Raw genomic sequence first — 17,835 nt, forward strand, 5'->3', positions numbered from 1 at the left:
TGGAGACAGAGGTGGTGTGATCTCTGACGGCCCTTGAGCCTGCAGTCTGGGCTCTGGGGGGCACCCTGAGTTTCCACATCTTTCTCTGAAGGGACCCGGAGTCCTGCTGATGGCTGGACAGAGTCAGGACCTTGTCCTGTCAGCAGAAAGTCCGAGATGAAATGCCGTTTGCTTTTGTTTGCTTTTGTTTCTTCCTGGCCTTCCTGCAGACCTTTAAGCAGATGTGTGTTCTGCCTCATTCACAGCTGAAAAGTTCCGGCTTCGTCTCATTTACAACTAAAAGGACAGTGTGATTCCTGCTGTCAGGTGTGCTACCAGGAACATTTGGAACAACCGAGGTGTCGTCTACGTTGTGAGTCTCATCACGGTTTTCTTAACCGTTCACTACGTTAACGCTGATGCTGTTTGAAGCGCCCCGCAGGGGAGCGGTCACCACCGCCTTGACCGGGCCTCCTCCGCGCCCGGCCGCCTCACATCACAGCGCACTTCTGCTCCGCTGTCTGCTTGATTTCCGAGAAGGTGGCCTGGGCTTTCTCTTTGATGGCGTCCAAGTCCATGTTCTGGAGGTTCTGTAGCTGCCCAAGGATAGAATCCTTGTCTTCTTCCTCTTCTTGATCTTCATCTACCATTTTCCGGAGGTCTTCGGGCAAATCCACATCATCTCCAGCCATCTGGATTTGGTTCTCATCCATCTCACTCTGTGCGGAAAAACAAACACGGAGATAGAGAAAAACCCTTCTGAAGCCAACCAACCACCCAACCCTGACTGCGGCAGGGAGCTCGAGGTCTGCTGAGAAGGGATGCGGGGAAGGACACAGTTGGCCGTCTGGCAGCAGAACCTGGGCCTGGTACCAGCTGCGGAGGCCGGACGTCCCAGCTGAGATGCCCCATCTCTCTGCACTTGGGTCTCAGAAGCTTCTAGCACAGTGATTCTCAAAGCATGAGGAGCTTCCTTGGTGGTCCAGGGGTTAAGAATTTGCCTGCCAATGCAGGGGGCTCTGGTCTGGGAAGAACCCACACGTGTGTCACGATCACTGAGCCCTTGCTCTAGAACCCCTGCTCACGGCACCGCAGTGAGAAGCCTTCACACCACAAGGAAGAGGAGCCCCATTCGCCACGACTAGAGAAAACCCACACGCAGCAAGGAAGGCCCAGCACAGCCAAAGTTAGCTAATTAATTGAAAACACGAAAGCGTGATCCCTGCACCAGGCAGTATTGGCATCATTTGGGAATGTGTTAGAAGGACAAATTCTCTGGACTCACCTCAGACCTACTGGATCAGAAACTCCAGGCTGGGGTCCAGCAATCTGCATTTTAAGGCTCCTTGTCTGTCCTGCTGATACCCGAAAAGCTTGACCAACCCTGCCTCAGGGCCGCTCTGCACGCTTTGTTTTCTATCAGCCCCAGGCTGTGACTCAGTGGCCCAAGCTGAGCCCACCCTGGGGTGGGGAGGCGTTGGGCTCACAGGGCCAGACCAGGCTCTCTCCATCGAGCCATTACTCTTCAGTGGCAACTTCCAGTTAACCATCACCCCTTCCCTCCCTTCTACCAGATACAGAAGCGGCTCAAACTCAGCTGTACATCCTTGAGGCCTACAAACAAGTCTGGCGCACACCACCTGCTTATTGAGTGAATCGTCCACGCCAGGATTCCAACTCAGCACCCCCGGGCTAGCCTTGCTTGCTGCTCAGTTCCGTTCAGTCGTGTCCGACTCTTTGCGACCCCTCTTTGCTCGCTGCTAATGCCTTACGATTTTCTTCCGTGGTCCTAGGTGTGGCTGTTCCGCAGTCTCCTAGTTCCTGCTGCCTGGTCCCTGAATATGCCTTTACCCTCAGGCCGCAGAGCCCTTTTTTTGTAACAAAGAAGAATCTACAGAACAGGTTTCTCTGAGAAAGGCAAGGGTCCTTTCTTTTCTTAGATGGCTGCTCTCAGATATAATTTCCTGAGATCAGGTTGTAACACAGGGCAAACTGGGCTTTGGGGGACACAGAAGGTCAAACAGCGGCTTCCCTGGTGGCTCAGACGATAAAGGATCCACCTGCCAATGCAGGAGACCCAGGTTTGATCGCTGGGTCGGGAAGATGCCCTGGAGAAGGAAATGGCAACCCTCTCCAGTATTGTTGTCTGGAGAATTCCATGGACAGAGGAGCCTGGTGGGCTACAGTCCATGAGGTCACAAAGAGACGGACATGATTGAAGCAGCTAACACAGATACACACACATGGTCAGGGAGCTTGGAGGCTCACCTTCCAACGTGGAACTTCTAGATTACCTGCCCTGCCCTACCCAGAGTTCCCTCTCCATGTTGACTTCTGTGCTTTCTCTCCCCTCCTCGGAGAGAAGGGGACTTCTGATGCCAAGGGGAAGGATGCCTTTAGGGGGCACACGCCTCACCCGACTCTCCCTGGACAGCCTGGGAGGACGGCTCTCAGCGTCTCCTTCCCAGGTGACAGAAGCCTCCCTGCACTTGGCCAGGCCTTGGCCCCTCAAAGCGCTTAATGGATCAATTAGTTCCTCATCAAACTGGTGTGGAGATTAATTAGTTAGTTAATCCCCAGGGGCTCCCGGCCAAGCCTCCGTTTCTATTTACTTTGTATTTACCTGCCCTCGAGGGTGCCTCCCTTGCAGATGGTCCTCTGGGCATTTTTGCAGTAAGGGGGGGATAGCAGGGGGCGGCCTGGATTCTCAGCTCACCTAAATGCCGGGCCCCTGCCCACTTGAAATAAAACGTATATAATCTGTAAAGGCATTCCTGGGAATTCCAGCATCCACACCCCTCCAGTTGGTAAGAAGGTCTCTGTGCTTGTCACCAGGTTCTAACCTGGACAGGCTGGGGGGAAAGGCGGCTGGAGGGGCCAGGGGTCCAGTCAGCTGGTGCCCTGAGAGACCCGATCCCCTCAGGAGGGTGCTCCCCTGACCCCTGTTCTCCAGGCCACTCAGAGTGCAGCTTCTGCAGCTGTGGACCAACTCGGGTTTATTTTCACCTCCTTCCTGTGGCCCCTGTGGCTCTGCTGGTAAAGAACCCTCCTGCAATGTGGGAGACCTGGGTTCGATCCCTCAGTTGGGAAGATCCCCTGGAGAAGGAAAAGGCTACCCACTCCAGTATTCTGGCCTGGAGAATCCCATGGACTCTATAGTCCACGGGGTTGCAGAGAGTCAGACACGACTGAGTGACGTTCACTTTCACTTCCCCTGACCCAGGGAAGGAAGAGCCGTGAGGGTCAACTTTGCCTCCCGACTCACAGAGGGGATCTGGAGCGCCACAACGTCTACCCTAGTGGTTCTCAAAGTGGGCTCCCGAGGCAGGCCACAGAGACACCCCCCGGAACTGTGTTAGACATGCGGGTTCTTGGCCCTCTCTCTGACTTGCTGATTCAGAAGCCGTGGGGCTGGGCTGAGCCATCTGTGGTTTAGCGAGCCCTCCTGGTGATTCTGTGGCTTGCCAAAGTTTAAGAAGCCCCACCCCACCTCTCTTGAAGACAGGGGGCTGTAACTCTCTCATCTCTAAGTCTCGGAACCCAACGAGTTTCTGGCATGTCGTCACAGACAATAGAGTTTACTGAGGCTCCAGGAGCCTGTTGTCAGGGAAACGCTTGAACGTGCAGGCCCTCTTTGCGGTAAACAGGCTCTCATTTCATAGCTACTGACGTGTTTACCTTCCCACTCCCGTGGGGGCTCCAAGACGTCTAGGGTTGGCTTGAAGATCAGACACCTGAGTGTGAAGGTTACCTCCACCACTTAGAGCCTGTGTGACCTTGGGCACCTAACACCACCTCTCTGAACTTTATTTCCTTATTTATAAATTGGGCTTATGTTATTTGCCTCCTTGCTAGCTCAGATGGTAAAGAATCTGCCTGTAATGCAGGAGACCAGGGTTTGATTTCTTGGTTCTGGAAAATCCCCTGGAGAGGGAATGGCAACCCACTCCACTATTCTTGCCTGGAGAATTCCATGGACCGGGGAGCCGGGCGGGCTACAATCCACTGGGTCACAAAGAGTTGCACATGACCGGGTGATGAACCAACATAACTATCATAATTCTATAGAAGATTAATTAAATGATAACTGAATAATTTGGAGTGTATTAAGCAATTAAAGGTGGCTCTTCCTCAGTGTAATGACCCTCAGAGGTAAAGCAGGGGGACTTGCACTGAAAGGCCTTGGCCCTGCACGTGGTGCTCAATCCCCCCAGAAGGCCTCGCTCTCCCGCCCCTCACCTCTGGCCTGGGAGTGCCTCTACCTACCTTCTCTCCAGAGCCTCAGCTTTCCTAGCAAACTGGGCCTGTTCATTTCCCTTTCAGCACCAGACGCTCAATTCTGGGAGAAAATTACTCAGAGCGCCCAGTTCCCCTCACCCCTTGTCAGGCCCGACCTAGTGCTTGCAGGGCACAGAAGGTGAAGACTGACCGAGGTCCCCGGCTCATGACCTGCACCTCTGTTTGCCCCCCAATCCCTGTTTCCACCCTTCCATGGGAACCTTGTGTATATGGTTCCCAGTCTGCAGACCCCTGGGGCTTCCCAGATACTGGAAAGAACCCGCCTACCGATGCAAGAGACAAGAGACGCGGCTTGGATCCCTGGGTTGGGAAGATCCCCTGGAGGAGGGCAGGGCACCCCACTCCAGTATTCTTGCTGGGAAATCCCATGGACAGAGGAGCCTGGTGGGCTGCCGTCTATGGGGTCACGAAGAGTCGGACACGACTGAGGCGCTGAGCACCGCGCACGTGGAGACCCCCCGCCTGCTTTCCAGGCCAGCAGCTTGGTGTGCGCCCGAGCAGACAGACTCAGAGCAGAGGCCTGGGCGGGCCCCAGGCTGCACTCATGCAGGGAGTTCCGGGCACTGGGCTGCCAGCGTGATTTGTCTAGAAGGGGGTGTAGGCAAGCCTTTGGCTGCAGGCCTCTGCTTCTGCTTCTTCTTGTCTTGGCTGCACAGTGCGGCGTGTGGCATCTTAGTTCCCCCACCAGGGATCACCTCTGTGCCCCCTGCAGTGGGAGCCTGGAGTCTAACCACTGGACCTCCAGGAAAGTCCCTGGCTTCTTCCCCCTTGTGTGGCTGGAGGAGGTACAGAGAAGAAGCCTCTGAAGTATGGGGCCCAGCTCCCCCGGGGGTCCAGGGGCTCAGAATCCGCCTGCCAATGCAGGGGACACGAGTTTGATCCCTGCTCCGGGAAGCCTCGGAGCGACGAAGCCCGTGTGCCACGGGCTGAGCCTGTGCTGGAGAGCCGGCGCGTGGCGACAAGAGAAGCCTCTGCAGTGAGAAGGCCTCGCACCACGTCAGAGAGCTGCCCCTGCTCAGCGCAGCTCAAGAAAGTGAAGCAACAAAGACGCAGCGCGTCCATCAATACGTAAATAAATAAAGTTTAAAGCCTGGGGCCCAGGGCAAGTAGCTCAGGTTGTCCAGTCTGCAGGCAGCGCCGGGTATGGTCCATGGTGGTGGTCAGTGTCCTATGGTCACCATCCTTCTAGAAGAACGCTACTGACTGCCCATCACCACTGCTCCCAGGCATGATTCTAGCCCTGGAGTCAATTTTCCTGGACTGCAGCCTGCCTGTGCCCCGGGATCCTTGTAACTAAGGGGAGGACAACCAGGCAGGGCCAGTGAGGGGCTGGAGGACAAACTGAAGCACCTGGACTCGTTGGCACAGGACCCCAAGCAGATGGGCCAGTGGCAGACCTAGGACAGGCCAAGACTTAGGGTTTCATGGGTCAAAAGCTGCAGCCAACCCAGACCGCTAGCCTGCAGAGGCAGCCGTGACCCTGGGAAGGCTGGGGTTTGGAGCCAGGAGACCCGGTTCTGTCCTCTGCCCACCGCAGGACCTTGGGCAAGTCACCTTACACATCTATGCCTGCCAGGAGGGGCCCTCAGAGGCTACTGGGCAGCTCAAATGAGATATATTGTGAAACAGCCTTGTAAGCCTCTCAGCTCAGGACAAATAGTCACTGTGCTTGTTAATATTTTGGAGGAAAAAAGGCATCGGGCATGAAGATCCTGCTGAAAGGATTCCTGGGAAAAAATGGAATGGACCGTGAGACAAGAGGGTGGGAGGGTGTTAGCCCTTAAGAGAACCATCAGGACAGAGCAAGCAGTTAAGGCCTGCCCAGGGGCTTCCCGAGTGGTCAGTGGGAAAGAATCCACCTGCCAACACAGTAGGAGACACAGGAGACGTGGGTTCGATCCCTGGGTCGGGAAGGTTGCCTGGGGAAAGAAACGGCAACCACTCCAGTATTCTTGCCTGCAGAGTCCCATGGACAGAGGAGCCTGGAGGGTTACAGTGGGGCTACAGTCCATGGAGTCACGAAGAGTCGGACCCGACTGAGTGACTGAGTGTGCACTCATGCACACGGGATGCATACACTGGGCCCTGGGCGTTGGCTCCCCTTGCACGACAAACCGCCCTGCTGAGAGGGACTCCTCTGCAACCCAAGCAATGGGTGTCTTGTCCTGACTTTGCTGCTCCAGGTTGGGAACGCCGGAATGTTTTGACAGAACGCATGCATCGAGGAAGGGTGTCAATGCCTCAGCACACGCCATGAGCCCAAGCGCAGGTTCAGCTGATATGAAGCAGGCCCAGGGAGGGAGCGGAAGCCTGATGCTGAGGACCCCTGGCAGGCGAATGAATGAATTAATGAGAAGGGCGTTAAGTGAGCTAGTGTGTACAGAGGGGCGCACAGGCTACCTTCACCCCTCTGGGTCCTGTTTCAGGAGCCTTCCCATTTCTAGAAATCTCTTCAATATGGGATATTGTTTAATGCAGTTAAGAACTAATTATTTTTAGGCTGGCTGACCAGAATCAGTCTTAATCTCTTGCCTTTTAACCAGATTTATAATCTTAGTTGCCAGTGCTGAATGCCCCATTATTTAAATAGCGCTGCCTCCTGCCATTGGTACTCCTCTGCTGGTTCTGACCTTTCGCTGAAGGGTAAGAGTGATCCTGGATTCAGACTTCCTTCTTCCTCATCTTGGCAAACTGGCCCTCATCTGGTATCAAGATGGAAATACACGATCAACTATTTCACACGGTATATAGCCCAAAAGTTGAGTGTTCCCACTTAGAGTCCATTCAGTCAAGCTTGATATGCAGACACACACCAGAATGATATGGACGTGAGTGTGAGCAAACTCTGGGAGATGGTGATGGACAGGGAAGCCTGGTGTGCTGCCGTCCATGCGGCTGCGAAGAGTCGGACATGACTGAGCAATCCAACAATAACATCAACAACAAGATCTGATTTTGGACTTCGCAGGTGGCTCAGTGGTAAAGAATCTACCTGCCAAGCAAGAGGCACAGGTTTGATCCCTGGGTTGAGAAGATCCCTTGGAGGAGGAAATGGCAACCCACTCCAGTATTCTTTCAGGGAAAATCCCACAGACAGAGGAGCCTGGTGGGCTACAGCCCATGGGGTCAAAAAAGAGCTGGACACAGCCGAACACACACACAGGTACCATCTGTGGCAAGGACCCATGCAACAGAATTTTTAAAAAGCTTTCCTGGGACTTCCCTGGCAGTCCGGTGGTTAAGAGCTCACCCTCCAATGCGCAGAGCGCTGGGTGGGGGAACTGATTCTCCATGCCTCGCCACCAAAACAGAAAACAGAAACAATATTGTAACAAATTTAATAAAGACTCTAAAAAATGGTCCACCTCAAAAAAATTTTTTTTTAATTTTTTTAAAATTAGAAGCTTCCCTGGGTGATTCTAACTCATGAGTGGTGTTGAGGCCTTGTCAGGGGTTGCTAGCGTCAGCTTCTGCTACACGGCGTGGTCCTTCCGTCTGGAGCTCCTGAAGGAGTCCTCAGCACACCGAACGCGAGACAGAGGCTGTGACTCGGACAAGAGCTGCCAGTGTCTGGCGCTGACTGAGAGTGAGCACAGAGGGGTCACGAGGCATGAGACTTCCCCCACCGTGCACATCGCACACTTCTCTCCTTTGTGCAGACTTTCCAGGGGGGCTCAAGAAGTTCCTAGGGGTCACTTGTCCAAGCCTCTCCTCTACAGATGCGGAAACCGAGGTCCTGGGAGGTGAAGAGGCTTGCACAATGTCCTTCTGCTTCTTAGGGAAGGAGAGCCCAGCCTTGCTGCTGGGTCTTGTAGGACAACACGGCTGGTGAGTCAGATCGGCTTGGGGTCGAGTCTTGCCTGTTTACTGGCTGTGTGACCCTGGGAATCCCGGCACCCTCTCTGAGCTGCTGTTCTTATCCAAGCAGGGGAAATGATGTCTCCCTCCCTTCCAGGGTGGCCGTGAGAGTTCAGGGAGAAGGTGGCACGTCCAAATCTGGTGACTGCTTCTCCCCTTCCCAGGTCCCCCAGGACCTGCCGCTCTTCCCAGGGCAGGAGCAGAAGCAGCCCACTCAGCCGGGGCAGTAGGGGAAGGGACGGCCCCTAGCGGCCCCGGAGGGCCTCGGAGCTGCGCCAGAAACAGCTGCTGGAAGCGGGCAGGTTTAGTGCTGGGGCCCTGCAGGGCGGCCCCAAGGGCGCCTGAGCTGAAGAAGGCAGGCAAAGAGAGGGCCACAGGACCGTCTCTGCCCTTAGGAGGCAGCTTTAAATCTCAGTTCTAGCGGAGCTCAGTGCAATATGTTGAAAGAAGCCCTCCTGCTAGATTTTCTTCTGTCTTCATCTCTGTTCAGAGCGAGCGATGCCCTTAATACAACAAACACCAGGTGTAACTAAAGCGTATGGCTCAGCAGGGGGCACGACATTATTTTTCAATGACTAACCTAGACTGACAACTCTGTTAATAGGATTAGCCCTCATTGTGGAGCTGTTTTCTCGTATTAATTTGGCTTGACTTACATATACATTTTGAATTGGCTAGGAAAGGGGGGGCACCTTTGTTTTTAGAAAGAAAACTCATGGCTTTCTTTATAAGTATGAATTCCTCTGCTTGAAAAAATATGACATCCTAATTATGAGCTAAAGTAACCTTCGTATTTTATATGGAATCATAATGTCGAATCTAGACTTGTTCTTTTCATGAAAACTGATTGTAATATAACTCTTGTGGCAGATGGATTCCTTCTGCTGATTTTGATACTTCGTTCTTCAGGTGTGCCTTTTGTTTTTCTTTTTTCCCGAATAAAATTGATCATTCAGCAAGACTTTTTTCTGCGGGGGTGTTTAGGTGTGTGTCTATGTGTATGTGTGTGGTAGGTGCATATGTATGTGTGTGTGTGTCTGTGTGTGCATGTGTGTCTCTGTGTAGTATGTGCATGTGTATATGTGTGTGCATGTGTGTATAGTAGGTGCATACGTGTGTGTGTGTGTGTGTGTGTGTGCAGTAGGTGCATATGTATGTGTGTCTGTGTCTGTGCATGTGTGTCTGCGTGTGCAGTAGGTGCGTATGTAGATATGTGTGTATATGTCTCTCTGCGTGTGGTAGGTGCATATGTATGTGTGTATGTGTGTCTCTCTGTGTAGTATTTGCATGTGTGTGTATGTGTGTGTATAGTATGTTCACACATACTATATGTGTGTGCATGCATGTGTGTGTCTGTGTGCAGCCTCTCCATGTCAGACACCATGCAAGGCCCTGATGACAAAGACAAAACCCTCAGCCCCTTTGTTAACAAGCACACAATACGGCGGGTGAGAGCATTCAGGCTGGAAAGATGACATAGGAGACGCGCACTCAGGTGATATGGGAGCACAGGAGGGGGAGAGGAAGGGGGTCATGGAAGGTTCTGGAAGAAGCAGCACTAGAGCAATGTCTTCCAGGAAGGAAGGGGTCACGGGGAGCAGGGTGTAGGGGACGTGAAGTGGGAGGAGGAGATAGTCCCGGTGAGGGCTCCCAAGAGGTGAGGCTGGGAAGTTAGGAGCCACTCATGGTGCACAGGCCAGGAGGCTGGACTCGACTCTAAAAAGTCACGGTAAGTCTTTTTTTTATTTTAAAAGAGGAAGAACAGAATCTCTTTGCATCTTGGAAACCTCACTCTGCAATTTTGAGGGAAGCAAGACACAGTCAAAAAACTACTTAAGAGGTATTGTAAATAGCAACCCACTCCAGTGTTCTTGCCTAGAGAATCCCATGGACAGAGGAGCCTGGCAGGTTGCAGTCCATGGGGTCGCAAAGAGTTGGACACAACTGAAGAGACTTAATGCACACACAAGAGGTATTGTAGTCAAGTTGCTGAGAAGTGCTGAATCCTACACTTGGGAGTGAGTTGAGAAGGATTTAGGAGGTGGAATGACTGTCGCCTGGTGATTGCTCTGTGCGGGGCTGGGGCAGGAGGGGCCAGGCAAGGGGGACCGTGGGGGTGATGCGGGTTGGGGCCCCAGTGGAGGTGGAGCCTGCAGGAGCGGGGCTGGGAGGGGGTCATCGTCTTTCTGGGTCTGAGCTGGAGGTGCCCGAGGAGAGGTGGACGCGATGGTGACCTTTAGGGAGAAGGTGTAGGAAGGAGGTAGAGGCTGGAAGGTCAGCAGCACACATCTAGGTAGCGGCTGAAGGCCACGGGAGATGCTGTCGTTCGGGGAGAACATGGCGAGCGAGCAAGCGAACGAACGAGAGAGAGGGACAAAGAGAAGACGCAGGAATCACCCGGGTATTCAGAAACCTGGGGGCCGACCAAGGAGGGCAACCCTGGGAAGAGAGGAGAGACAGAGTAAGGAGCAGGGTGAGAGGGGTGGCACCGAGAGGCTGAGAGAGAGAGGGCTTCAGGGAGGAAGCGCCAAGTGAGACGGGGCGAGCAAGGCTCTGCCCCGGGAAGGACTGCTCCAGGAAGAGGGCCCCGGAGGAAACAGTGGGACCGTCTGCTGCAGCAAGACCGACCTCAGAGCTTCTTCAGGAGGAAGACTCTGCCCCGCGAAGGACTGCTCCAGGAAGAGGGCCCAGAGCAGGACCGTCTACTGCATTGAGACCGACCTCAGAGCCTCTTCAGGAGGAAGGCTCTGCCCCGGGAAGGACTGCTCCAGGAAGAGGGCCCCAGAGGAAACAGAGGGACCATCTCCTGCAGCAAGACCGACCTCAGAGCCTCTTCAGGAGGAAGGCTTCAGCAGAGCAGTGGGAGCTGCTCATTTAGGAAGAGGCCCAGAAAGCCACGTTCACTCAAAGTGCTGTTTGCTTTAGTTGGAGAGGCCAGTAGGGGGAAAGCCCTGAAGACCCGGGAGAGAGCTCAGTGAGGGGAAAGGGACCCGAGTCTAACACGAGCGTCGTGGGTTCCTTCAGGCCGTTGAAGTCCCCTAATTACCTGGCATTTGAAAAGCAGAGGAAACCAGCATACGCGTGGACATGAACGTCCTGTGATGACCTGGGGGGGATGAGATAGGGGTGGTGGGAGGCTTTCAAGGGCGGGGACACGGCGAATACACTTTTCTACGTACAATTCTGGTTATTGCAATTTGAGGACCGCACTCATTTGACTCCTGTGATGAAGGCAATAAACAGTGGGCATCAGAAGAAGAGGGTACGACCGACGAGGTTGTCCTGATGGCGAGCAGATCCCAAGGGGAGGCCTGTGCTGTTTGCTGGACGTCAGGGCTCCGCTGCTCCCCTCAGAGACTGAATTTCCCTTCCCCCGGTCAGCAGTCGACTAGAACTTTTTCACAGGAAACACCGGCCAAATAATTTCTTTCGAAAATACAGTTCTAATTCCAGAATGTGACGGAGTTATCCTCATCAGACCCGACAGCTCCTGGGAAGACATTTTCCTCAATTCTGCTCTCCTTGGGCCTGAGCGAGGGTTCGGGCCCAGAACCGCCTCCTGCTGTTATGGAACCGTGAATGAGGCCCCCAGGGGTCCCCCCTTGTTAGCGGGAAGGACCCGGTGAGCGAGTCCAACCCCCTGTGGGCTGTTCATACCATTAGTCGAGCTGTTTACCCAGCATGGATTTTATAAGATGGTCCCGGGACTGAGGATTCCGCCAACCCTGAGGGGAGGGAAGGTTGGTCTCAGGAGCTGGGTAAGGCCCTGGTGAGCCGCACTCTCTGCCCAGTATTGTTTAGACACGTTAGGCCGTTGTGTTTGGGTCTCAAGTTCTCATTAGTGCAGTAATCAGGAAGGCAAGCCCCGTGAAGGGGCTGCGGGGAACGGCTTGAGAACCTGTTGTTCCCTCTCCGTGCTGGCCCAGGCCTCCCTCACCTGCTCTGGGCTGCTGTGAGGGCCCAGTACTGACACGCCGGCCCCTCATCCCTTCCCTTCCAGTTCATGTACACATCTCCATGGCCTTGGCCTTTCCCGACTGCAGTGACGCCCATGGGCACTGCCTGGCTTTCCAGGGCTCCTTATGGGAACATCTAGGAGAGGAAAACCCACCACCTATATTCCTGTTGTGGTTTTCGGAAGGTTCTTTCTAAAGGTTCCATTATGCAGATTCTTCTGAAGAATCAAAGGAAGACCTGTGAGCTAACCGATGGTTCCCTGCCAGCCTGCGGCCCCGTTAAGAGGCTGACTTGATGCAGAGACTTTCAAGGCCTGGGAAATGACTCTCCCTCATGGTCATCGTTGCCCCAAAGTCGTCTCCTCTCGCAGCTGAAAATTCCAGTTCCTTCAACGCTTCCTCAGTGACAGCTAGCCGTTTCAAGACTTCTCGGCCAGCATCCCGGTGGCTGCAGAGACAGCTGCTGGGCCCCCTGCCAGTGCCCACTGGTGGCCCCTGAGGGCGCAGCCCCCTCCTGCCTCCCGACCGCTGCCCAAGCAGGGCCCAGCAGCCTTCCCACGCGCCAGCAGAGCGGCCGCTGCAGAGCAACATGCGCTGTGTGATCCTTAATATCAGAAGACCGGACTTCAAAAAACAAGTCCCCTCCGGAAATCGCTCCTGGCCACCCGCACTGACCCTCCTAGAGCGCACAGTCCCCGGGGAAGAACTGAGACCCTCTGAGGGGCTGTTCTGCTGGGGTGGCCTGGAGCATCACCCTGCGGCTGCGGCTGGGGGTCCAGGGGGGCGGGAAGGACCCGGGTTCCTGCCCCCGCGCGGGTGGTGGCTGTTGACTGCGGGTACCTCGCCCAGCCAGGATCTGGCTTAGACAGGAGGGGCTGGTCTGCACAGACCAGGAGCTGCCGCCCTGCAGCTGAGCTCGGCCTGGGAAACAGGTCTGCCGCTCCTTTTTTCTAGCCTAGGGTGCTGTTGAGGGCCTGCTGCCTCTTGCAGCTCAGAAGGGTGAGCAGGAGGGGACAGGGAGCCTGTGAAGGCCTCTCAAGGTGGAGGGGGCGCGGCGGGCTGCCCTCCAAGCCCAAGGCCTGCGCAGAGGCAGGGGTGTCGGTCACAGTTGGGGAGACCTGGACTGAATGGAATACGACCCGGCTGATCTTTTATGGCATTCTTCCTATTTACTGTTTTCAAAATGTACTTATTTTGTTTATCTTTGGTTGTGTTAGGTCTTCGATGCTTCACATGGACGTTCTCTAGCTGCGGCGAGCAGGAGCTGCTCTTGGCTGCCGTGGGCGGGCTTCTCCTTGCGGTGTCTTCTTTTGTTGAGTCCACAGCATGTGGGATCTTCCCCGACCAGGGATCGAACCTGGATCCTGTGCGCCGGCAGGCAGATTCTTACCCACTGCCCCACCAGGGGAGCCCTAATTACCATCGTTAGGAACAGAGCACATGGGGTTAGATAGAATTTCCAGGTGCTGACAAACAGCAGGCTGTTGTATTGTTGGGGTTTTTCACGCCACGGGCAAATCCTTGAAGCATCAGGTGTAGAATCCACCTGGACACCATCCAGCCGTGAAGCATGGGCGCCCTTAGGGAGGCCCCCACCTGAGAGTAATCTCCACGGCGCAGGATGACGTGGGGGACGCTTTCAGGCGGAGCTATCGCTCTTTACTCGGGTCGTACTGGGGTTTTGTCTGTGCTCACGGTTTCCCGTCAAGCCATCAGCTGACAGAGCGGCGGGGAAAGCGATGGGCCTGGGTCTCCGGAGGACGGATTCTGAGATGCTTCGCCGAAAGAGGAGCAGGGCACGTTGTCCCAGAAGGGGCAGAGCAGTTTTAAACCACGTGGCATTCCAAACGACTCTAAAACTTCCAGGACGCCTCAAAAGTGAAGAGTGGAAAGAGCACAGACTTTGGGGCCAGGCGCAGCTGTGTTCAGATCCCGTGTGGGTAAGACGCTCTTTTTCAGGGCTGAGAGGCCCGAGGTCCAATCCTGGTTCTGTCACTCCACAGCTGTGGGGTTTTGCAAAGTCCCTGAGCCACCCCACCCCACCCCACCCCCAACTTGGTGGCAGTTTTCTCATGTCTGAAGGGAGGCCATGGCTTAGATTCTTAGACAAACTCAAAGGTCTCTTTTGGGGTCTGTGGAAACATCGGGCTGGGGTCTCACACGTGTTGTGCATTGGAACCAGCTGTAGAGAAATGGGCTCATGGGCATTAGTAACCCATGCAGCTAAGCTTCTGGGCTCCACAGTTCCCAGTGTATCGATAGACTGCTCAGGGTCCTGCCTCGTCTCAGGGGCTCTGGGGAGCAGCAGCTAGCTGTGGCGCTAGTGGTAACGAACCTGCTTGCCAATGGAGAAGACATAAGCTTCGTGGGTTCAATCCCTGGGTCAGGAAGATCCCCTGGAGGAGGGCTTGACAATCCACTCCAGTATTCTTGCCTGGAAAATCCCATGGACTGAGGACCCTGGCAGGCTATAGTCCACAGGGTGGCAAAGAGTCAGACACGACTGAAGCGACTTGGCAGGCAGGCAGCCTTTGCTGAATAGAGTCACTGTCAGTCCAGGGAGGATACAAATCTATATATTACGTGGCTCTAACTCTCCCCTCTTTCCATAGTTTCTGTTGGAAAGGTTCTTGTGCCAAAGAAACAAGCCAAGCTTAGAGATCTGGGAGATACTTTTTTCTCTGAAGAGCAGCAAACCCATTTTGCAAATGAGGTTGTCCACCCCTGGGGATCTGGGTGAGCAAGACCACAGGCTCACCATTAAGAAAACAATGAAAGCGCAGATGTTTTTGGTTTAAGTGAAAGAAAGTGAAGCTGCTCTTTGCAACCCCATGGGCTGTGGCCTGCCAGGCTCCTTCGTCCATGGGATTTTCCAGGCAAGAATACTGGGGTGGGTTGCCATTTCCTTCTCCAGGGGATTTTCCCGACCCAGGGATCGAACCTGGGTCTCTCGCGCTGCAGGCAGGCTCTTTACTGTCTGAGCCACCAGGAAGCCCTGCTGTTTTCGGTTTAGAGACCTGCAGTTCTTGCATTGTTTACTCACCTCAGTGTGCCCCCTTGATGTTATTTGTGCGCAGAGATAATGACAGCAGTAAGAGCGAGCCCCCACGGAGCTCTTTCCACTCGTCAGGCACTTGATTTGTCTTATTATTTCAGACGAAGGCCTCAGGAAGTACGTGCCGCTGCCCTCATTTTATAGATGAGGAAAAGGAGGCTGAGATGTATTAAGAAGCCATCTGAGATTGCTGATGTCAGAACCAGGATTCAAACCCAGTTCTCCTTACATCCTCACCAAACGACAGAACAATTGTCAAGAATATATGCTCAATAACAACAAATATATATATATATATATACCTCCTTAAAATACCCCATCTTTCTGGAAGATGCACAACCAGCTGATGCTGTGGGTGTATGTCTGTGTGTGTCCTTTAGCAGGAAGGTAGTTACTCTCTATCTCCATTCCCTCTAAGAACACACCTTATAAGACTGTGGTGAGGATTGAATGAATTTATCTGCGCAAAGAACTGAAGAGCAGTGCCTGGCACTTAGAAAGAGCTCAGTAAATGTCAGCTGTGATGATGGTTATTCTCATTGTGCATATACAGATACTCTATAGTCTTTAAATAAATTTACATAAACAGGTATTACTCCATCTTGTTGAGAGGAAATGGAAGTTCATAGAGGTTGAGTGCCTGGAATCTAGTTTTTATGAGCTAATTCAATGCTCTTCTCACTATATCAAATACCTCAATTATGATTAAGCGAAAGTCACTCAGTTGTGTCAGACTCTTTGTGACCCCATGGACTATACAGTCCGTGGAATTCTCCAGGCCAGAATACTGGAGTGGGTAGCCTTTCCCTTCTCCAGGGGATCTTCCCAACCCAGGGATCAAACCCAGGTCTCCCACATTGCAGGCAGATTCTTTACCAGCTGAGTCACCAGGGAAGCCCCAATTATGATTGACATAAAAATATACATGTATTTATATACATATTTATGCATATTTCTATGTTTACATATATATACACACACACACAGACTTACGGGTGTGACCCTTGCTGATAATCAAACACTCTGCATTTCTTATTATGTAAAAAATGACTGCATGTTTATTGAGTTAGGAGTCTCACCTTTGGGAGTCTGTACTTTTCTCTGAGGTGAACTCTGAGGCACGCCCTCTCAGCCTTTTTCTGTGTAAATGCAGCGTCTCTTTCCATCCTGAAAGTGAAAGAACACAATTAAGGATCAGAGGACAGGAGACCACTGGCTACTCCAGCCGCTGCTCAGAGGAGCCAGGCGGTGGGCCACACCCTCCGAGTGTCTCCTACACCCCCAGTCGTCTGCCTCTCTGCCATGGCACAATCACGGCTGAGTGCAGACCCGAATTCCCAAAGACACATCGGTTCTGTGAACCTCTCTCAGGTGCAGCGTGGGAGAGGCAGGGGGACCACCCCTGGTGGAGACTGACCTCACTGTGTTCCTCTCACCCGACCTGGGACCACAGGCGTCAGAGTCACCGGAGTGCTTGCCAATGATGCAGCTTCCCAGCCCGTCCGCATCACGGAGAGAAGCTATGTGTTCAAAATCATCTTTGTTTCTTATTCTATTATATATTTTTAGGGGCTAACATATTTAGTGCTTCTGAAATGCTAGGTGTATAAGCTGATGACAGAGGATGTTGAGTATTACTTTGCGGATGTGTTTTATTTATTTTTAAAATTTAAAACATTGAAATATAGTTGTTGCACAATATTATATGTCACAGGTATACAACACAGCAATTCATGACTTTTATTTTATTTAAAAAAAGTTTTTTTGAGCTGTGTCGCTCAGTGTAGGAAATCTTAGTTCCCCAACCAGGGGTCAAACCTGGGCTGCTTGCAGTGGAAGTTTAGAGTCCTAAGCGTTGGACTGCCAGGGAATTCTTCCTCCCTCTTTTTGCCCTACAATTTTTAACCGTTATCTTCCATTTATAATTATCATAATTAACATATTGGCTGTGTTCCCTACTTTGAACAATATATCCTTATAGCTTATTTTATACACAATAATTTGTACTTGGGACATAAGTTTTAAATTCCACAGAACACTTATTTTTATGGAACAAAAATGTTTGGAGCAAATCCTTAGCATCTCCTCCCATTTCCTTTCCTGGCGTCCTTTTAGAAACCCTTATGTGAACTTTCCACATATCTATCTAAGGCCAGGTTCGGTCTCCACCCCTGCTGCCTTGATTCCGCAAGATTCTCAAAGTGAGAGACATAATTTTGTGTTTTAAAGGATGTTCTTCTCCAGATCTCTGCAGAGCTGTGTTTCTGCAAAACAGTTACAGTCAGTGACTGAGAGTTTGAGATTCAGTCGTTATTCGATTAATTTAATTCCATCAATAAACGGGGATCAGCATTCTGAGCTACAGTAATGTGGGATTTAAAAAAAAAAAGCACTTGAAATCCTTGACAGCTGAACAGGGACATGTGAATATAAATGACAGGGAATCCAACTGTGAAATGGTCTGTCTGTGATCCTGCCAAGGAGACGTGCTCTGGACATGGCGCTTTAGTGCAGGGAGGAGCTATGAACCAGGTCTGCAGACGTTTCCCAGTGTCTCTCAGAACCACCCCTTTCATTCTAACCATGGCAGCCTTACGGATGAACATCACTCCATACGTATCTCATGCAGTGATTCTTATCTTCATACCGTATCTTATGCAGTGATTTTTAAAATAGGTTTCTAGTCCC

General features: G+C 52.6%; 1 protein-coding gene across 1 annotated transcript in view; it reads right to left on the bottom strand.

The window, feature by feature from the left end:
* Positions 1-17,835, bottom strand: part of CPLX4 (complexin 4) — a 24,255-nt gene continuing 6,420 nt past the window's right edge. The window contains exons 2-3 of the mRNA XM_081563020.1: positions 16,227-16,314; positions 1-698 (exon numbers count right to left, since the gene is read on the bottom strand). Of these exons, the coding sequence (XP_081419146.1) occupies positions 471-698; positions 16,227-16,314 (316 nt within the window). The 3' untranslated portion in view covers positions 1-470. The remainder of the gene's footprint in view (positions 699-16,226; positions 16,315-17,835) is intronic.

Source organism: Giraffa tippelskirchi, chromosome 14 (assembly GCF_054371585.1).
Source record: "Giraffa tippelskirchi isolate mGirTip1 chromosome 14, T2T-mGirTip1v1.2.pri, whole genome shotgun sequence".
Classification (NCBI taxonomy): Eukaryota; Metazoa; Chordata; class Mammalia; order Artiodactyla; family Giraffidae; genus Giraffa; species Giraffa tippelskirchi.